At 52.6% G+C, this 18,774-nt stretch overlaps 1 protein-coding gene across 1 annotated transcript in view; it reads right to left on the reverse strand.

Moving 5' to 3' along the window:
- Positions 1-2,365: 2,365 nt before the first annotated feature.
- Positions 2,366-18,774, reverse strand: part of SCN4A (sodium voltage-gated channel alpha subunit 4) — a 47,442-nt gene continuing 31,033 nt past the window's right edge. The window contains exons 16-26 of the mRNA XM_032985086.2: positions 17,841-18,269; positions 13,754-13,883; positions 13,291-13,445; positions 11,902-12,075; positions 11,205-11,327; positions 10,660-10,938; positions 9,398-9,451; positions 7,755-7,892; positions 6,855-6,959; positions 5,849-6,119; positions 2,366-5,361 (exon numbers count right to left, since the gene is read on the reverse strand). Coding sequence (XP_032840977.2) covers positions 4,169-5,361; positions 5,849-6,119; positions 6,855-6,959; positions 7,755-7,892; positions 9,398-9,451; positions 10,660-10,938; positions 11,205-11,327; positions 11,902-12,075; positions 13,291-13,445; positions 13,754-13,883; positions 17,841-18,269 — 3,051 coding nt within the window. The 3' untranslated portion in view covers positions 2,366-4,168. The remainder of the gene's footprint in view (positions 5,362-5,848; positions 6,120-6,854; positions 6,960-7,754; positions 7,893-9,397; positions 9,452-10,659; positions 10,939-11,204; positions 11,328-11,901; positions 12,076-13,290; positions 13,446-13,753; positions 13,884-17,840; positions 18,270-18,774) is intronic.

Consider the following 18,774-nt stretch of genomic DNA (forward strand, 5'->3'; position numbering starts at 1 on the left):
GAGACGGCCCCTTTCCTGCTCATGTAAATCCTCCCCAACGGGGACTTTCCCCTCGGGGCTGGTTTTGAATGCAGCGCAGACGCTGGGGTGGCCGATGCCCAAACCCTGGGCACCGGCCAACCTCGTGTCTCCAGGCTGTGCTCGTCATGGTGGGGTTGTTTGATGGCAGTGACCATGGCCGGTGCGGGTCTGCCCCTGAACTGGAGATGAGCCCATTGGCGAAGCGCTTGGCGATGAAAAACCTGGGCTGAGCACGGGGGATGTGCCCAGGGAGTGGGATGGGACCACTGGCACTGCCACATCCCTGGGGGGGTAGAGGATGGGGGTTACCTGCAGGGTTGTACCCCAGCTCCACAGCAGGGTGGGCAGATCCCCCCCCAGCTCGGTCCTGCAGGTGATGGGGAGCAGCTGTTGCAAGAGTCAGAGCAGGAATGGCGTAAGAAGAGGGGATGTTTGTGGGGTTTCTCCTTTGTCCTGCTCATTGTGGGGCGCAGTGGAATTGGTCCCCCAGCTCCTGTCCCCAGCATCCCAGAGAGTCCTCGCAGCTGCCCTTCCAGGGAGGGGTGAAATCGAGAAAAGAAGAGAAGAGAAGAGAGATGGCCAAAGCAAGGTCTCACCTCCCTTGGTGCCAGCCATGCCCGCTCCTTCACCACCCCCCATTTGCCATGATCAAGACCCTTCTCCATGAGTCCTTTGGAGACAACCATTTCTTGGGGAAGCACAACATGGCACCCCAAGGTGAGCTCTGTCCCCCTTTACTCTGACACAGAAATATGGTTTCCCTCCACACTGTGCCCTCCGGCTGCTGCGTGTTACCAGCTGTGGGTGAGCACTGAACTGTAACTCCATGTGAAAAACACCTTTGGGTACTTTTGCCAACAGTGTTGGTCCCCAGAGCCCGGGTATCTCTGACTGGGGCCTCCCCAAACTTTACCTTCTGCAGGTTTGGTGGGTTTTTTGCTGGTTCTGAGCATCCGGTGGCTGTATATGAGGTGTATATTTCTTGTATATGAGGGGATGTGAAGCAAGAGAGGAGAAATAAAGGTTTCTGGAGAAAGACTGGCCCCAGGAGGGAAGGAGAGATGGTGGGAAAGGTGTCTTCTGGTAGAGGAGGCAGGTCGTGCCATGCAGAGTGCTGTATGTCAGGGCTGTGCTGCTGAGTCCCTGCTGTCATCACTTCTGGTCTTGTTGGGAAAGCACAGCCTCGCTGTGACATCCCGGGGATGCCCATGTGCTTGGCAGGCACTGGAGAGATTTTTATCAAGCCCTGAGGTTGGAGATTGGAGCTATGATGAGCAAGTCAGGGATGATGGAGGTGCAAGGGAAAGTCCTGTAAGGCAAAACCAGGAGTGAGGCACAAACTAAAGAGGGTTTGCAGTGACAGTGGCCAAATTGCCCTGCTGCGCTGCCTGCAGGCACCTCAAACAGGCACAGACCTGGTCCAGAGGGTCCCAGCCTCCCCTTGAAGTCCTCTGTGCTTGCAATATCCAGTGCCGTGGGATGCAGGGAGAGCTGATGCTCTCACGAGGAGTGTCCTGTGTCCCCACGTCTCTTCCCCTGGGCCACCAGCCCACAGCACGCGGCCAGACCATGCCCTGTGAGCAGAGCAGAGTTCTGGACAGGCAGCTGATCCTTCCCCAGCCTATTCCTATTCATCAGGGCTTGGGTTTCACTGCTGTCCTTTCCCCCGGCGTGGGAGGACAGGGATGGTGGGTTGTGCCACCTCCTCCCTCCAGCCCCCTGCTTGCGTGGTACCATGATGCTCTCAACTTGAATTATGCCAGTGCTGGGACGAGCTGTTCCAGAGAGAATGAAAACACGGTGGTGAGGCTGTGCCGTGGCCCTCGGGGACGTCAACAGGTCCCAGAGGCGGCTCCTCCTCCAGCCACACATTGACGCAGAAACCTCCTTCGCCCACCCCTGCCTTCTCCCCATGACGCTGAACTGCTCCCACGTGGCCGGGAGGGCAGGTTTGCCCCCCCAGACCCTGGCACGTGGCAGCTCCAGGGGTCTGCACCTCCTCCAAGCCCACCTCTCTCCTTGGTTGAACCTGCAGCAGCACCTCCTATAGCTCCTAGAGCCAAGGCTCGTCGCTGTGAGGCACCGAGGGCTCCAGGGGACTTGTTCATGGGCAGAGCAGAAACGCTGGAGTCTGGGCTGGGTTGGAGGTACCAGGGGGAGGCAGCCCGGGGGGGGTCTCTTGTGCAGGATGGGACCGCCAGGTCCTGCTGAGGATGGCAGGTCCGGCCAAGGGCATGCCCAGGGGCTCCCCATATCTGCCCTGGAGCAAGAGGAGGGGACATTTACCCCTCCCAGGTGTAGGGAAAACATTTTCCCCCTCTAACACACACCAACTCATTTGGTATTGTAATAATAGACCATTTATAGTTGTTTATTTTAAGAAATGTACAAAGAAAAAATGGCTTTAGCTCACACAGATCCTGCTCTTCAGCATTTTACCCATCACTGACGACACATACGTACAAGCAGCATGGATTGTGAACCACAACCCAGGCTGGAAACCGCCATGCCATGGATGCTTCCTACACAAACGCCATTTAAAGCAGCTCAGGCTCCTGTTCCAGGGAGCATCACCCTGTGCAACGTGGAAACGAAAGCGGAACGCTTCGGGATGAGCAGAGCGACCCCGGCTCTGCTGCCTGGCCGACAGCGTGTGGACGCAAGCAAGCTCAGCACCGCTCCTGGCCAGCCTGAACATGGGGCATCTGTAACGGCTCAGCGCCAAAATCAGCCCAAGAAAAAAAAAAAAAAAAGATAACAATAATACAAAAAGACAGACCCTTTAGCTTCAAGAAGCAGCCCTTGTTTTAACTGGAAGAGGTTTTGGTTCATGTTTGTTTTGATCTCAAGAGGTTTTTTTCCCTTTTGAGGGCAGAAGGCGGTCCAGAGATGAACTCGGGGCCCTTTGCACTTTTGTCTTGATCTACTTTCCTTTTGCCCACCTGTGTAAAGAGCAGCAAAACCCTTCCCCCCTGGGAAAATGCTCCTCTGCTGGGAGGTTTCCTGGTGAGGACCTGCCTGGCTCCATCAGGCTCTGCAGAGACCCCAGCACGTGCCACCGGGTCCTCTCCAGAGCCCCAGCCAGGGGAAGGATGCTCTGCCTGAGTATTTTGGGATTTACACCCCGGTGGGAGCACTAAGGCCCCCGGTGCTTGGTGGCTGATGGGGTTTGAGGGACCCTATTGAGGCAGCTCGTTGCAAGGACCGTTCAGACACCTGCTCCGATCCCCGGGGATGCGCCTCGTTAATCAACGCTAACCAAGAGCGCTCCAGCAGCACATTCCCTCTTGTTATGGGGCTCAAAGAAGCCCTAGACAGTTTTGTTACTGGGACTGGGGATTCTTGGAGGAGGTTTTACAAACCCTACGTTCGTTCATTGCTTTCCTGCCACAAAATCTGGATGAAACAGGAAAACAGAAGCATGACTATGAATACTGTTTACATTCGTACTGTAGAGACCTGAATGATTTATGATTTCAATGCATATTCAGAGACCTTTAAAACCTGATATTTAACCCTGAGAACATATCTGCAGATGCTTTGTTTTGGCTATGCAAACAAATCTTTAAGACATAATTGCACTTTCTCTGTATATAACAAAAAAATAATTCATAAAGCTTATTCAAATATTCAAAAGAAAGGTGCTACTTTAAGACATTGGAGATTTTTGTTCACAAAACCTTTTTTTTTCTGTAATTATTCTTAATATTATTTCACTTGGCTCATCTTTCACTGGCTACTTGGCTGCACGTGGAAGAATAATATACAAGAAAATCTCTTAATTGTGAAATAACATTAATAAATAATTACTTTAAGCAAATGAACAGCCATACTCATTTGTTAATGTCTGAAAAACATCGTTACCATGATGAGATCATTTCAAAACTAAAATGTTTCTCTTTCACCAACAACAGATTTCACATTTAAGTCTCATAAGAAAAATAATTATTAAACCCTTCGCAAGTGCAGTGAGCTGTAAAACCCAGGATCAGTAAGAAATCCTGCTTTGAAAGTTAAGGTGTCTACTTGAAATATCTGAAATTAGCTCAGTATCTAAGATCTATTGATCGGTAGATGGAAGAGCTCTTGAAAAGGAGATACAAATGAAGTCTTTTCAGGCTGGGTGAGAGATGGAAGTCTCTTTCTGTTATACCAGCGACTCTTTCACAACGTGTTCTTTATCCCATGCTTTTACTTCGCCAGGAGTGTCTCCCGTCTCTGAGCTGGGAACGGGTGCAAGACCAAAGGCAGGGGCTGTCCCCACATCTGTCCCACTGTTCCCATACATCTCGTGCATTTTGGTGGCGAGCAGACCTTCCTTCTCGGGTGCGTCCTCTCTCAGGGCGTCTTCGTCCTTACTGTGCCTGTACATGTAGGACGCCTGCTTTACCGAGCGCCTCAGGAGGTACCTCCGGAAAGCCCTCTGGATTTTTGTAGCACAGACTTCCTCGTGTTTCCTTTTCAGAGTGGTGGTTATGGGTTCATAGGAAACCTTTGAGGGGTTTGCAGCCATGAACTTCTCCTCCATGGTGGCCTTCAAGGCATCCATCTCTCCTGAATCTCCCAGCACTTCCTTAGTCAGGGCAAAGAGGATATCCAGACAGTGGATTTTGTCACCAGCAACCATTGGTAGATCCATGGTGATTAGTTTGATCTTGTTTGGCTTCGGAATTTTGAGGGGCTCCTGTAAGGTGTCTACGAAGTCAGACAAGGTACTGTACGCAATGAACTGGGTGGCGTCTGGGTCAAACTTCTCCCAGATTTCATAAAACATTTCAAAATCATCTTCGCAGAGGGGTTCACTGCTCTCCTCCGTGGCCACATTGAAGTTCTCCAGGATGATAGCAATGTACATGTTCACCACAATGAGAAAGGAGATGATGATGTAGCTGCAGAAGAAGAAGATGCCGATGGATGGATTGCCACAATTGCCTTTTACTGAACTGCCAGGGTTTTCCAGGTCAGGGTCACAGTCAGGGGGACCGCTGTTCAGGATCGGGCTGAGGAGGCCATCCCATCCCGCCGACGTGGTGATCTGGAAGAGGCAGATCATGCTGTTCCCGAAAGTTTCAAAGTTGAAGATGTCATCGATCCCCGCCTCCTTCTTTACATAGGCAAAGTTGGACATCCCGAAGATGGAGTAGATGAACATGACGAGGAAAAGCAGGAGGCCGATGTTGAACAGGGCAGGCAGGGACATCATCAGAGCAAAGAGGAGAGTTCGGATGCCTTTTGCCCCCCGGATCAGCCGGAGGACACGGCCAATCCTTGCCAGCCTGATGACCCTGAAGAGGGTGGGTGATACGAAGTACTTCTCTATGATGTCTGAGAGGACAATACCTGTGAAGGGATGAAGGAGAAGTGAGTTTACCAAGTTCTGCGGCCAACACAGGGAGGTGAGGTGAAGCCACTCTGGTCCATCTGCCAGAGTTGGGCAGATACAGGGAGATGACGCCACCCCTGATGGCTCACAGCTCTTGGCTCCTCCAGTGGCAAAGGGAACACGTTAGAAAAATAAATTCTGATCACAGACCCAGGAGTTAAATGCTGGCTGATTTATTTCAGCAGTGCATCCAGGCAACACGGAGACAAGGAGAACCCAACACCAAGGAGGAGTGAGACATATCCCCAGCCCCTCATCCAGCCTGGTGACATGGGTGGCCTCACATTTGTCTTGTCTCAGGGTTCTGTTGGCTTGGCCCTGCTCAAAGGGTGGGTGTAAGGGGGTGGCCAGTGACAGCTTGGTGACTGCGGATCAGCTAGACCATTTTCACTCTTCATTATCCAGTGGGACCTCTGAGGAACTGGTGAAACCAGCAGGACTCACCTAAGATGGAGAGGATGACCACCACAAAGTCAAAGATGTTCCAGCCAATAGTGAAGTAGTAGTAACGCAAGGCGAACATTTTGAGCACACACTCTCCAGTGAAGATGACAATGAAGACCAGGTTTATCTTGTAGAGGACAGATGTTTTGAGTTCACTTTGATCATCTGTTTCAACCATCATAGTCACCATGTTCAGACAAATCAGGATCATGATGGTTATGTCAAACACTTGCTTGGTAACAAAGTCAAATACCATCCCTTGAAACTTGTTCTGCCGTAAGGACCACGTGGGTGATGATGGAGAACCAGAGGTGAGGTGGGAACATGGGACAGACACACACAAAACAAAAGACACATTGGAGGGAGAAGAAGGAACCGTATTTAAAAGAGTGTAGGAAACCTCAGGGTTGTGGCCAGTACACAGGTCTTATGGCCCAAAAAATCTATGGGAGGAGGATATCTAGCACTTTGCAGGATGAAGGCCATCTGGTAACACAATGGCCAGGAGGTGTGGGCACAGGGGACAGTTGCTTTCTAATTATATCCACAGCTAATGCATCCAGGAAAAAATAAATAAATGGAAAAGGCCTCACTTGAGCAGGGCTTTCAAAGCCAAACCCAGGTCACCGCTGTGTATGTATTGGCTGGACCAGCGTCCCTTCTAGTATTGAAAGCTGAGATTTTTCTGAGTCTAACTCCCTTTGAGATAGGAGCTGGGTGCTGAGCTAGGAGAAAACACTAATCCCTGCAAAAGGGATCCCTGCCTTGCCCTTGCCAGCAGACCCAGGGCTGAAGAACAGGCCCAAAGTGGGTTGCCTGATGTGAACCGCTTCTGAAATCCCAGCTCTTAGCAATGTCCTGTCTGATGAGTAGCAATGGGGAGCCAGGATTTGGCTTCTTGCTCTGGCAAATGGTCTTCCCTAGACCCTTCTCATTCACTTTGGGACAGCTGGAGGCTTGAAGTTCTCCCTCCCTGCTGCACTCCAGGGCGATTAACCCAACCTACCGATGGCCTGGGGATGGGTTTCTGGGGTTTCTTGGAGCCGAGCTTCTTCATGGCATTATAATATTTCTTCTGCTCTTCCGTCATGAAGATGTCTTTGCCTCCAAAGTATAAAGGGAATCACTGCTGTTAGTCTTGGGAATGCGTCTCTACCTCCCAAGCTTCTCTGACCATGCTCCTTCCAACTCCTACCAGACACTGCTCACTGCACTGACTCAGTGAAACCTGCTTCCTCCCTACTTGCCCTTTCTAGGCTTCTTCCCCTAGTTCACAGTACCCATGGGTGCTCACCCCAGCGCTGCAGTTTTCTCCTGCAGAGGTGGGGTGCTGCCTCTTGGGGCACCCCATGCCCTGCCAGGGCTTACCCCCTCCTTGCTGGCCAGATCCCACTGGGACCGAGGCAACATCTCTGTGTGCTTCGGAGCTTGCTCAGCACAGTGTGCTCCATGTTACCCACCCTCCGCCTGCTTCCCCCTCCAGTAGTCCAGGGGTGTTAGTCCTGTGCTGCTTGCTTGAAAGCAGAAGTTGAATCTCTCCCTGATGCATGGAAAAATTATGAGAAAGGGTCACAGGGTGGAAAAAAAAATAAAAGTGACGGCAGAGGCGTACAGCCATGCCTGCCATGGCACAGGCAAGGGAAAACACCAGCCTCCCTCTCCTCCTAGCTCTTCATTCATAAATAAAATCCTCTATAAATGCTGTGGCCAGGAGACAAATCCCCAGGTGCTGTTTGTCCATCTTTCTTGTTTACTCTGCGTGAAGCCACTAATGGACAGCAGCAATTCAGGCTGCAGAAGGACCCTGGGGTCCATCCAAACACCGGCCATGGTGGCCCTGGTCCCCTCTGTCCTGGACCAGCACCCCAGGAGGCAACAGTGGCTGCAGGACCCAGAAAATACTTATCTTTTTCTTCTGCTGGTTGAAGTTGTCAATGATGACACCGATGAAGAGGTTCAGGGTGAAGAAGGCACCGAAGATGATGAAGATGACGAAATAGATGTACATGTAGATGTTGATTTCATACACTGGCTGCTCTTCAATCTGACCAGGAAAAATGGGAAATGTGAGACTAACCCTCTCTGGAAAGCATGTCTCTGAGCCCCTGGCCATGGAATCACTCTATCCAGACAGAGCCATGGGGTGGCTGCTCCAAAACCTTTGTCAGATGCTGTGTGGGTTGAGTGGTCCCCATGGGAGTTGCCATGGGAAGGGATATCCACGTGGCAGTGGCTGGGGAACCAGGATGTGCTGATCCCCAATCCCATGGCATGAGCTGGGGAATAGGAAAGGATGTCCACGTGCAGCAATATCATTGATCAAACTTGAGTTTCTTCCCGATAATCAGCTTTCCAAAGGCTGAAATATACCCAAGAGGGAAAAGCAAAAGTGGTTTAATTTGTGCCATGCCATCGTGCAGGGGTGGCACAGCCTGGCAGCCTCAGAAAACACTCCTCATCAAGGGGCATCACTTAATTCTGCTCTATATTTGACTGGAGACATCCCAAGGTGTCACAAACAGCTTTGCCCATTTTGAGGAGAGCTCTTGTCAGAAGAGAGCGGATTTTCTCCCAAAACATCTTTACCCCAGGTGTTTGGGGAGGCACGAGCTCAAGCCATTTTCAGAGGGAGCTGGAAGCAGCTCCTCCGCAGAGTGCTGGCAGCTGCAGCTGGGGTGAGCAAAGCGGCTGTTTCTGGTGCTAAAAATGGCAATGAAAACAATACATTCAGGCCCGTGGGTGTGCGGGGCTGACCCTCCCAGCAGGGCATGGACAAGTTTGCTCCCTTAGAGGAAGGTAGGAAGTCCCTTCTGCTGCTTTGGTTCATGACACTGTGTGCACGCATGGGCTGGCTTGGGGCACTTTCTGGGATGGATCACAGTAGGAGCAGCCACTGCATGAAACCCTTCAAAACATTTTTTTTTTTTTTAATAACCCACTTAACCCGAAGGTTAAATGTTGGCTGCTCTGTTTTAATAACCCATTTATTGCTCAATGCGAGCCAGGCACTTTATCCAGGATGGGATAAGCTGTCCCAGCTGGAGGTGCACATGGAGGGCATTGTGTCACAGCAGGGTGAAGGATGAGCCCTCTGGGGTGGAGCTGGAGAAGCAGAGCAGGGATTTCAGACCATGAAGGTGAAGCTCAGAGAAGTGGGCTCGGCCCCAGCTGTTGCCCGGGTGGGGTGGGAGCCCAGTGTGGGGACCAGGGTGCAGCTGGGATGCAGGTGACAATGACATGGGTGGTAGAAGGCACCAGAAGGGACACAACTGAGTCTGTGAACCTCAGCAGGGGGAATGTTCTGGGCATTCCTCCACCCTTTGGCCCCTGTCCTATCCAAAGCCATGGGTGGGATGCAGTCAGCTCCCCTGGCACCAGTGGGGACACCAGTGGGCACCAGAGAGGATGCTGCGGCCAAGGGGTCCATCCCCAGCCCGTGCTGAGCTCCTTGGCCCCAGGACTCTGCTCCCAGTCTGCCAGGGGCAACTGGCCTGGTGGGATGAGCCATACTTGGTGCTGGTTGTCAGACATTCCTGCTTGTCCCCTCACCTCGCGTGAGTCCACGGCGGCATACATGATGTCCATCCAGCCTTTGAAGGTCGCCTGCGGGGACAGTGAAGAGGAACAGATTTGCTGGGAGGTACGTGGGGCTAGGGAGGGGGGGGAGGGCCATGGGTGTGTGTTTGGGGTTTAGTTTGGGGGTTCAGCTCTGAGCACGCCTGCTCAGCCTGGATTACAGCTTCTTTGTGGGAATGGCACGAGTGGGACCATGAGTTGAATCCACAAGAAAAACGCCCTGATACAGAAATACTGAGATTTGCACATGCACACATGTGTGAACACACAAGCTCTGGACTGTGGCTGAGGTTACCAGGGACTTCCCAAAACACTGCTGCAAACCAGGCTGGGAAAAAAAGCAATTGATTATTTTCCCTCCAAAACAAAGTGCATTTCCCCCACGGCAGAGCTGTGCTGGGGCTGGCTGCCTCCCTCCCGCTCCCACCCTGTGCCACCTCCGGAGCCCTGACTTCTGTGTCTCTGCCTCTGCTAATCTGCTGGATCCTGATCCTGGTGAGGTACACTGCAACTTTTACAAGGTTTTACTGCTGATTTGTTAAGCAAAAAGCCTGAACATCTTGTTTCCTGAATCTGATGGAACAATAAATCTGAAGAGGAAGCTGAATTTAAAGCTGGTTAATCAATTTGGGTTATACTCTGATTCTGCAACTACCAGTTCCCCTGGATCTGATGGGAGTAACCCCAGCCCATCTAATAACAGAGCCCACACCTATATTTTTATTAAAATTGTGGTGGGTAGTTCCCCTTCTGCTTGCTTGGCTCAGCTGCGGTGGGTTCAGTGGAAGCACGTCTGCATTCGCCCACTGCCCTGCAGCGGACACACACTCTTTTTCCAATTGTCATCTTCCCCACGCAAAACTCTTACAGCCTACGACTACAGCAGCCTGAACTTTTCAAATGGGTGGGGGGAGAGGAGAGTCCTCCCCTCCTCACTCCTGCATCCTGTGCTTTGCAGAGAACTTCTCCCAGTTCCAGGCTCGGTGCTACCTACACTAATTCACGGCAGTACCCTGGTAACACTCTCATCTTCTACCCTGTCCATTTTCTGCTTGTCTCTGCAGGTTTTTTTTTTTGTTTTGTTTTTGCATTAAATACCAATTTTGGAGCTAAGAAGCAACTAAGAGGTCCCATCTGCATGAGGGCAGCATCTTGCTTCAGCCCTGGTGCTAATCACACTGCCCTGCTACAGTGATGCATGTCTTGGAGGGATGGGAGCGGCTTTCATTACGTACCACCTGCAGCAAGGAGAGGTATCCCAAGCCCACGTTGTCAAAGTTGACCTTGACGTTGACCCATCTGACCTCGTTGGTGTAGAGGAGAGCCATGCAGTCGCTCTTGTTGTTCACCACGCTGATGTCAAAGACTTCTTCTGAGGTGGTGTTGATGCATCGGTAGTACTTCCCCGCGAAGAGGTTCACCCCCATGATGCTGAATATCAGCCAGAAGATGAGGCAGACCAGCAGGACGTTCATGATGGAGGGGATGGCACCCAGCAAGGCATTCACCACCACCTGCAAGGTGAGAAAAGACCTTGGAGGACCTGGATGGGGAACCAGGCTAGCAATGATGTGGACCTTCATGTCCCTGTGCCCCAGTCTTACCCTCCCCAGCAGCACCAAGTGGGCTCAAACTGGACCAAAGGTGTCTTAGCACTGATCCCACTGACCTGGAGGCCCCTGAAAACCAACTGGGATGGGTCCCTGATGTAAGTGACTGCTGAACTCTGCCGCTTTGCCTGTCCATGTCAGGACCAGCAGCACACACGGGAGGCACCTACCCTCATGCCTTCAAATCTGGACAGGGCACGCAGTGGTCTCAGAGCCCTCAGTGTCCGCAGGGACTTGATGGCTCCCAGCTCGGAGTATCCCAGCCAGTTTGCTGTCAGGCTGATAAGGGAAACCTGGAAGAAGAAGCCCAACGGATTAGCAACATCTCAGATGGAAACACAACTGAACCATGTCCCTGCAGCTCCTGCCCTTCCCTCTCTCCCCAGCTCTCCCTCAGGCTGGTGGTCATCATCTTGTCTTGGGATGTAGGGACTGGCATTGAGTCTTTGGGTCCCTGGTGATCAGCCAGCTGGAGGATGTCCCTGCCTCTTGAGTATGGGGGTGGAGGTGACAAGGGATGCAGAAATACTGCACAGGAGGAAAGACCTGCTCTGTCACAGAGGATTTGGGAGATCCTACATCCCTTCGTATCTCTACTGGGGTATGGTGGAACAGCAAGGGCTTGTTCTTGGCTTCAGTGGAAAACAGAAAGGGTTTGAAAGGGTTTCTGCAGTCAGGGAAAGAAGTGGCCCTTCCTGTGGAGGACCATTTTTTTCAAGCAATGTTCTAAATCTTCATTCCACAGCCACCCCATTGTCCTTCAAAATACCATATGGGTTAGTTTCTTACAGCTTGTTACAATGCCCTAATGCTCCCAAATCCCTTGGCTCACTATGGCTCTAGAGGTTCCCATCAGACAACACTTACATCAACAATGAGGAAATCCAGCCAGCACCATGCATTGGTGAAGTACACCTTGAAGCCATAGGCCACCCACTTGAGTAACATCTCAATGACAAAGACGTAGGAGAAGACCTTGTCAGCATACTCCAGGATGGTGCGTATCACCTTTTGTTGTTCAATGTAGATGTCCTCAAAAGCCTGGAAGAGATGTGGAGCTACGTGACAGTCATTCTTCCATTAGACCTGCTGCATGGATCAGTGCAGCCACATCCACACTCGTGTTGTCCCTGCTTTCCTAGGGCTTGGGGCAGCTTGAGAAGTTGAGACCCTAGCTACAGGTGGCATTTACTGAGGCACCTGATCAATGCAGGGTCCACCTCCTGTTTGCAAGTTCTTGTTGGCTGTGTAGTGCGGTGTTTGTCCTGAAGCAACGCTTCACTGAAGCAAATGTCCAGCTGCACCAAATTTCCACCAGCGTGAGCACAAGTCAAAATCCAGGACACCAACCTGCACCTTTGGATGCTTTGGTAGTTTTGAAAATGCTCTTAGGATTTTGGGTTGTTGCTATGTCCACGTGGCATGTAGAGCATACGCAATCAGAGGTACGGGCATGGTGGCCAGGTGTTGCACAGCTGGTTAAGCACAGCTTTCGATTCCGGCACTAGCTACAACCTCAGACATCCCCAAACTGCACTTCAGAGCATGATGCAGACATGTTATAAAGTAAGTCTGAAACCCAGTTCAGTCCTTCTGTTCTCCTTCCCTCTCTACCTCCAAACTTGCTGAGTTCATCTCCCCATTAGCTCTGTGTATTTACAGGTGCAGCTGGGTTATATCCAACCCCAATACTCAGAGAGGACTGACAGGCTGACACACAGCTTTTTAATGAGGTTGATCTAAATGGATACCCAGGTTCTGGGAGGGTGCACCATTCAGCAGCCAGAAGTGCTGAACAGCAAAATAATAACTGTGAATTATTCGTAAAGCACCTCCTCGCAGCCAGTGAACTGAGGAACCATCCACATAAAACTAAATAGGTGGTGCAGATAGTTCATGGTTGACATTAAGAGCAGGAAGAGAGGCTGTAGGCGGTTGCATCCCCTTGAGCTCATGGACCACAGCCCGTGGTAGATGCTGGGGAGGGTTGTACAGGTGTGACTACCAATGCAGGGCTCTTGAAGGGCAAGAGGAGGATGTTCAGATCCCCTTGCAAGGCTGTACGTTGGGCAGACCTGAGCCAAATGCAGTTTTAAATCAAACATCTGCCCACAGCTGTTATTTTCCACAGGAGGCAACCGGGAAATACCCAAAGCCTCTGGTGCTGCCACTTGGGCCTTGCCCACGTCCCTGGGCTCCCATGAAGCTGGGAAGCTGCTGCAGAGCAAATGGGACAGGGCGAAAGTTGGGACCTACCAGCGCCCCACTGCTGAGGAGGATCATGAAGACGATGAAGGTCTCGAACCAGTCGTGTTCCACGATGCGGAAGCAGGTTTTTCGGATGTTCCACCATATCTTCCCTCTGTCACTGGTGATGTCCACATAGAGGCAGGGAAACCTCTTCACACAGCCTGGGGATGGGACAAAGAGCTGTGGCTTGCCTCCTGGACAGGGCATTTCCATCAACATGACACTATTTGTGCTTTTATTGCCTTTTCAAACTCTCCCAGGTTGAGGTTGCAGCAGGTTCCTGCTGGGTTTGAGGGTGCGCACACAAGAGGGGAGCCCCATGGGGATCATCTCCCTGGTAGTACAGGAGGATTTGGAGTTTGGGCTAAGTGAGCCAGGGGGTCGTTACGCTGCAAGAATCGGTTGGCAATGGCCCCAGCATACCTACCCCCCCTCTCCACGGGGTCCCCTGCCCTACTCAGTCCCTCACCTTCGGTGAAGCAATCCTCGGGCTCGTTGCTGTTCTCAGCCTCTTCCGCCACCTCCTCCTCCACTGGTGGTGGGGGCTTGTAATCCACGGTACTGCACAGGGATGATGCGTTGTCACTGGAGAGGGGATTCTGCAAAGAGAGAGGAGGATTCGGGCTGAGCTGCCCTGCAGAAGGGATGCTCCTGGGCTGCGGCTGCCTCTGGCAACCTTCTGGCTCCTCCTGCCCCCACAGAGACCAGGCAGTACTGGGGGACCAGCTGGTGGGACCCCCCTTGCTCAGAGGCTGCTCTGAGTCCTTTCCTATGAATACATCCCACAGTGAAGCTGTTGAATTATCCAGAGCCACAGACCTTGGAGGATCGTCGGTACCTGAGCTTGCACAAGCTTTGCTTTTCATTCAGGTTCAGAGGAGTAAAAGGCCTTCCTCCCTGCACAGCAAGTCCATCTCCCATCCACCTCTACCATCACCTCAGGCTGATTTTCTCACCTCCTCCTCCTTCTCTGCATGTCCCCATCTAAGAAATGCTTTGCCAAACACCCTTTGGTACAATGAGACCTTCAGAAACCTGGGCAGCCACCATGTCGCTTCTCTCAAATCCTGCTGGCTCGGCTTGTGCCGAAGGGCTTTTAGGCTGAGGTTCACCCAAGTTCAAACCCTTCATCCCAAATATCTCTCGCCAGCTCCATCCCGCTCCACAGCTCAGCTTGGCTGGATTCCCAGACACCACTCAGCAAGGCCCAGAGGAGCTGATAACAAGAGAAAACCTTGACAATGCCCTGGGGTTTTTTTCCCCCTTTTTTTTTTTTTTTTTTTTTTTTTTTTTTTACTTTCCGAGAAGACCTTCTGCAATTGAGGAAAGAGCAGATCCCTAGACCTGCCTGCCCTACCTGGGAGCAGCTGGGAACCAGAAGATCCTGGATAGGCATCTCCAATGCAGGATGGTGTTGGCTCGCGTGAAAAGGAGATAATCCTCCCCCAAGGTTGCTAGTACTTTCAACAGTGAATTAAGTAGCTACTTCATCCTCCAACAAGTCAGGGAAGACCCCCTGGGGTAATATGAGTCACTGGCATTGCCTGCAGCCTCAGGGGCCACAGCCACGTCTCTAGGAGAAGCCATTGCTTTGGGGGAGCCTTGCAGCCCAGCTACTGTGTGCTGGGCTTTGCCTTGGGGAGCAGGGCACGGCAGCAGCAGCGGCACAGGCTGTCGGCTGGTGGCTCTGCAGGAGCAGTGGGGCCACATTCTGCCAGAGCTGGCGGGGACAGGAGGGGGCAGGGGGATTAGGAGGCCTCGGCACGGAGCCAGGCAAGCTGTGACCCCGGGGAAGGACACACAGAATCCATCTGCTTCCAGGACAAGAATTGCAAAGGCACGAGGTGGGGAAGACTGAGCCCAGCGGTGCTGGAGATCAGGGGAAAGGTCCTTTTGATGGGGGGGACAGGGATAACTGTGCTGGGCCCACTGCATGGTCCCCCAAACCCCATCCCTCGGGGCTTCTGAGCCCCCCCATGCCTGTGACCAGCAGGTCTGCAGGGAAATTCCCATCACACTCTTGGTACAGCACCTCCAGCCTGGCTGGGTGTTTTCACCCCAATCCAGGGTTTTCCCCATCCTTGCCAGCACTGAGCACCTTCATTCAGGTGCTGCGCACCCAGACTCACCCTGTGACCCCCATAATTCGCCCTGTGACCCCTCATAAATTCACTTGACAACACTCCTGTGATGTACACCACCCAGAGAATCTCAGGAGATATCACCCTGCCTGGCAGCATGGGGGGTCTGAGGCAAAAAGCCCCCAGGAAGAGCCCTGAGCCACAGCACTAACTCTTTGCACAGCTATAGCACACCAGCACTGCTGTTCCCCTCGCCTCCTCACTGCTTTGCTGTGCAAAAGATAAGTCAACCATAAGATGAAAAAGTGCTCAAGGAGAACAGCCACGCTGCTGCCATTGCCCTGCCACTATCATTTCACCCTGAAAAGTATCTTTGCATCATAAAGGAGGTGCACTGGAAGGGGGAGAGCATTTATCAGCATTTTCTGAGCAGCCCATCTGGCGAAAACCCCCCGGTTTGCCATCCTCACCGGCAGCCCGTGTCCCCGGTGCGAGGCGGTGTGCCGGGCTTTGGCTCCATCTGGAGCTAATCAAGGGCATGTGAACACAGCCAGCTCGCGGCAACCTTCCCCGAGGACCACCGCAGGGCTCTCACCAATTAACATCTGACTTCTAATTACTAGGCAGTGAATTCACATGATGACCACCCGCTTGTTGCCCACCCTACCTACTCGGGCAGGGGCCGGGTTGTTAATGGCCCCCCCCCCCCCCCCCCCCCCGCCTCACACTTTGGTTAAAGTTTCACTGAATTTAGCCACAAAAAGCAGCAGCGATGCTGGGGTGAACTGGTATTTCATGGTTGATTTGCCCCCTGCACGTGCTGAGCAGCCAGGGCTGGGTCTCAAAACACGAGCTCCATGCGGGGTGTTGCAGCAAATGCCTCTAGATGTCAGCTGAACACAGCCCCAAAACGCCGCAGCCATGCCAGGACACGTCCGATAGCTGCACACCGAGTTTTTCCCCCAGCTGCCGGGAAGTCCATCGGGGTGGAGGGGAGCTGAGGTCCGTGGGGACTGCACAGGCCAGGCTGGATGTGTCCCCCTGCGGCAGCCGGGTTGGCATTAGCATCACCTCTGTGCAGTGTGACTGTACACCCGGTGTGCACGGCCTGGGGGTGCTGGGGACTAGTGCTACTGGACTGGACTTGTGGTAGAAGAAATTTGGGGGAAAATGACAAGTCTCAGCCCTTCTGCTGGCCACACTAAGGAGAACAACAACAGCCACTCCCCTTGCCCCTTCCCTTGCTCAAGGTGCTCCAGGTAAGTTTGTCCCTTCTGAGCGCAGCAAGCAGCACGTTTGCAGTGGGTCACGGTCAGCCACCACCTTTCCTGCCACCTTCCAGCTGCAGCCCCAACCGCTGAAAGCACCCTGTTTTTCCAGCTAAAAGATATATATATAAAGAAATAATCACGATTGTCCCCTCTTCTTGCACCATGCCCCACGCGAAGCCAGGTCCCTGTCACTGAGCAGAGCTGCAAGGAGCCTGCAGACGGGGAGGGAGGAGGATGGCTCTGGGCTTTTGGGAGTCCTGCTTCATCTTCCAGCCCTGCACTGGGCTGCCTGTGCAATCACAGCCAGGCACTCAGCAGCAGTTGTGCTTGCACCCAGGCTGCACCACTGCCTTCTGCTCCAGCACACCTCCCTGAGCAGGACTAGGTGGGACAGAGCTCCCAGAGGCTCTTCAACCCCCGAGCAGACACGTTTGCCATTAATAGCAAAACCCACCAGGTCGGAGCTGTTCTGTTATTCATACAAAACCCCTTTCCAGACTGATGCAGTTGTTACTCTCCACTGCAGCATCCCCACTGCCTTGTATTTTCCCAGGACCTCGGTGTGACCACACTGTGAGCAGTAATTTCCCACCAGACTATCACCCTCCTTTTTGTGTCCACTCGTGTCTTCCCGAGTTTCTTGTCTTGCATCTCCATGTCATTCTTCCAGACCACCAAGGCGGTCGGTGTCCCGTGAGCCTGGACAGTTCTCTCTGTGCCTTGACACAGCAATGCCGACATCAGCTGTCTCATCACCTTTGGATCCAAAATGCATCGCTTCATGTTCGCTTGTGCTAAGCTGCTCCATCTGGTTTCATACCCTCCCTGATGATGCTTTCTGAGGCATTAGCAGTGGATCCAATGTTAGTGCCATCAGCAGATTTCCTGGCATCAGATTCCTCCTGAACATCTTTAACTCCAAACTGAGCGCTTTGAACCTTGCACCAACCCTGAGGTGCTGTGGGTCCCCCAACATTAGCAATAACCCCAGAGCCTGACCCAAACCAGGCCAAACCCCTGCTTGGACCCCCCCACCTCCGACTTACACTGGGAAATGTCAGGTTGAAAAACCCCAAGCTTGCCCCATGCCCCACATTGAGGAAAAGCTAAAAGTAACCAAACCCAGCATCATTCTTTGGGCAGCACAGCAAGAATGGGTTAATCTTAGTTTTTGGGTTGAAACCCTTCCATCCACCTTCCTTACCTTGGTGTCTTCGGTGTCGGACTGGGTGCTCGTCTCCTCATAGAGGTCAGACTCCTCTGAGGCGATGGGGACTTGCACTGTCAGGTTGGGGTTGTTAATGAAATTCATGTGGTCCAGTTCATCCATGAAAAAATGCTCTTTGCCAGTGATCCCATCCAGGTACTCTGACTTGGGCTCCTGGCCAGTGTCCACATGGTTTATCACAGAGTTGTCCCTCTTATTGGGCTCTTGCTCTTCCTCTGGGGCCACCTTCTTCCCCTTCCACAGCCTGCGGAGCAGCATGAGGAGAGAGGTCTTTACAAAGTCGATCCCCTTGGTGATCCTGCCAATAGCGATCTGCAAATTGTTCATCTCTCCATCATCGTCAGATGCTGCCAGGCTATCGGCGCTGAAGGAGCTCAGCAGCAAAGCTAAGAACAGGTTCAGCACCTGGAGGGGACAAAAGCAAATACCAGCTCTGACGTCTGGCACCAACATCGTCCCCACAGGCTGGAACAGCAAGGACCAATGGTGGCCGTGGAGAAGTCCCTAATGTTGAGCGTGTCGTGGGACACCCTCCCCCTGTTGCCCAGCTCTAGGGACTGCAGAGATGCCAACCCCATCTCCTGAAGGACATGGACATGGTCCAGCTCCTCCTTGCTGCTCCCTGGGCTCTGAAGCCCTCAGGGTCAGCCCCAGCTGCTTGGGTCCTGCTGATCCATTTGCAAACAACGCCACTCATCACTTCAGCCCCTCTCAAACCACCTCCCCTGGGGATCCATCAGCCTTTCCCTCCCTTTTGTCTCTTGGAGCTCTTGGCCTGCCTGGTCCCCATGTGGGGTCTCCCCAAGCCTATGGTCCTTCTCCCCACCACCCGCAGGGACGCAACTCAGCTCTGTCCCTCCTCTTCCCAGGGATAAACCTGCTTATTGTCCTCCCAGCTGCAACTCTTCCT

Source organism: Tyto alba, unplaced genomic scaffold, assembly GCF_018691265.1.
Source record: "Tyto alba isolate M040663 unplaced genomic scaffold, T.alba_DEE_v4.0 Super-Scaffold_12, whole genome shotgun sequence".
Taxonomy (NCBI): domain Eukaryota; kingdom Metazoa; phylum Chordata; class Aves; order Strigiformes; family Tytonidae; genus Tyto; species Tyto alba.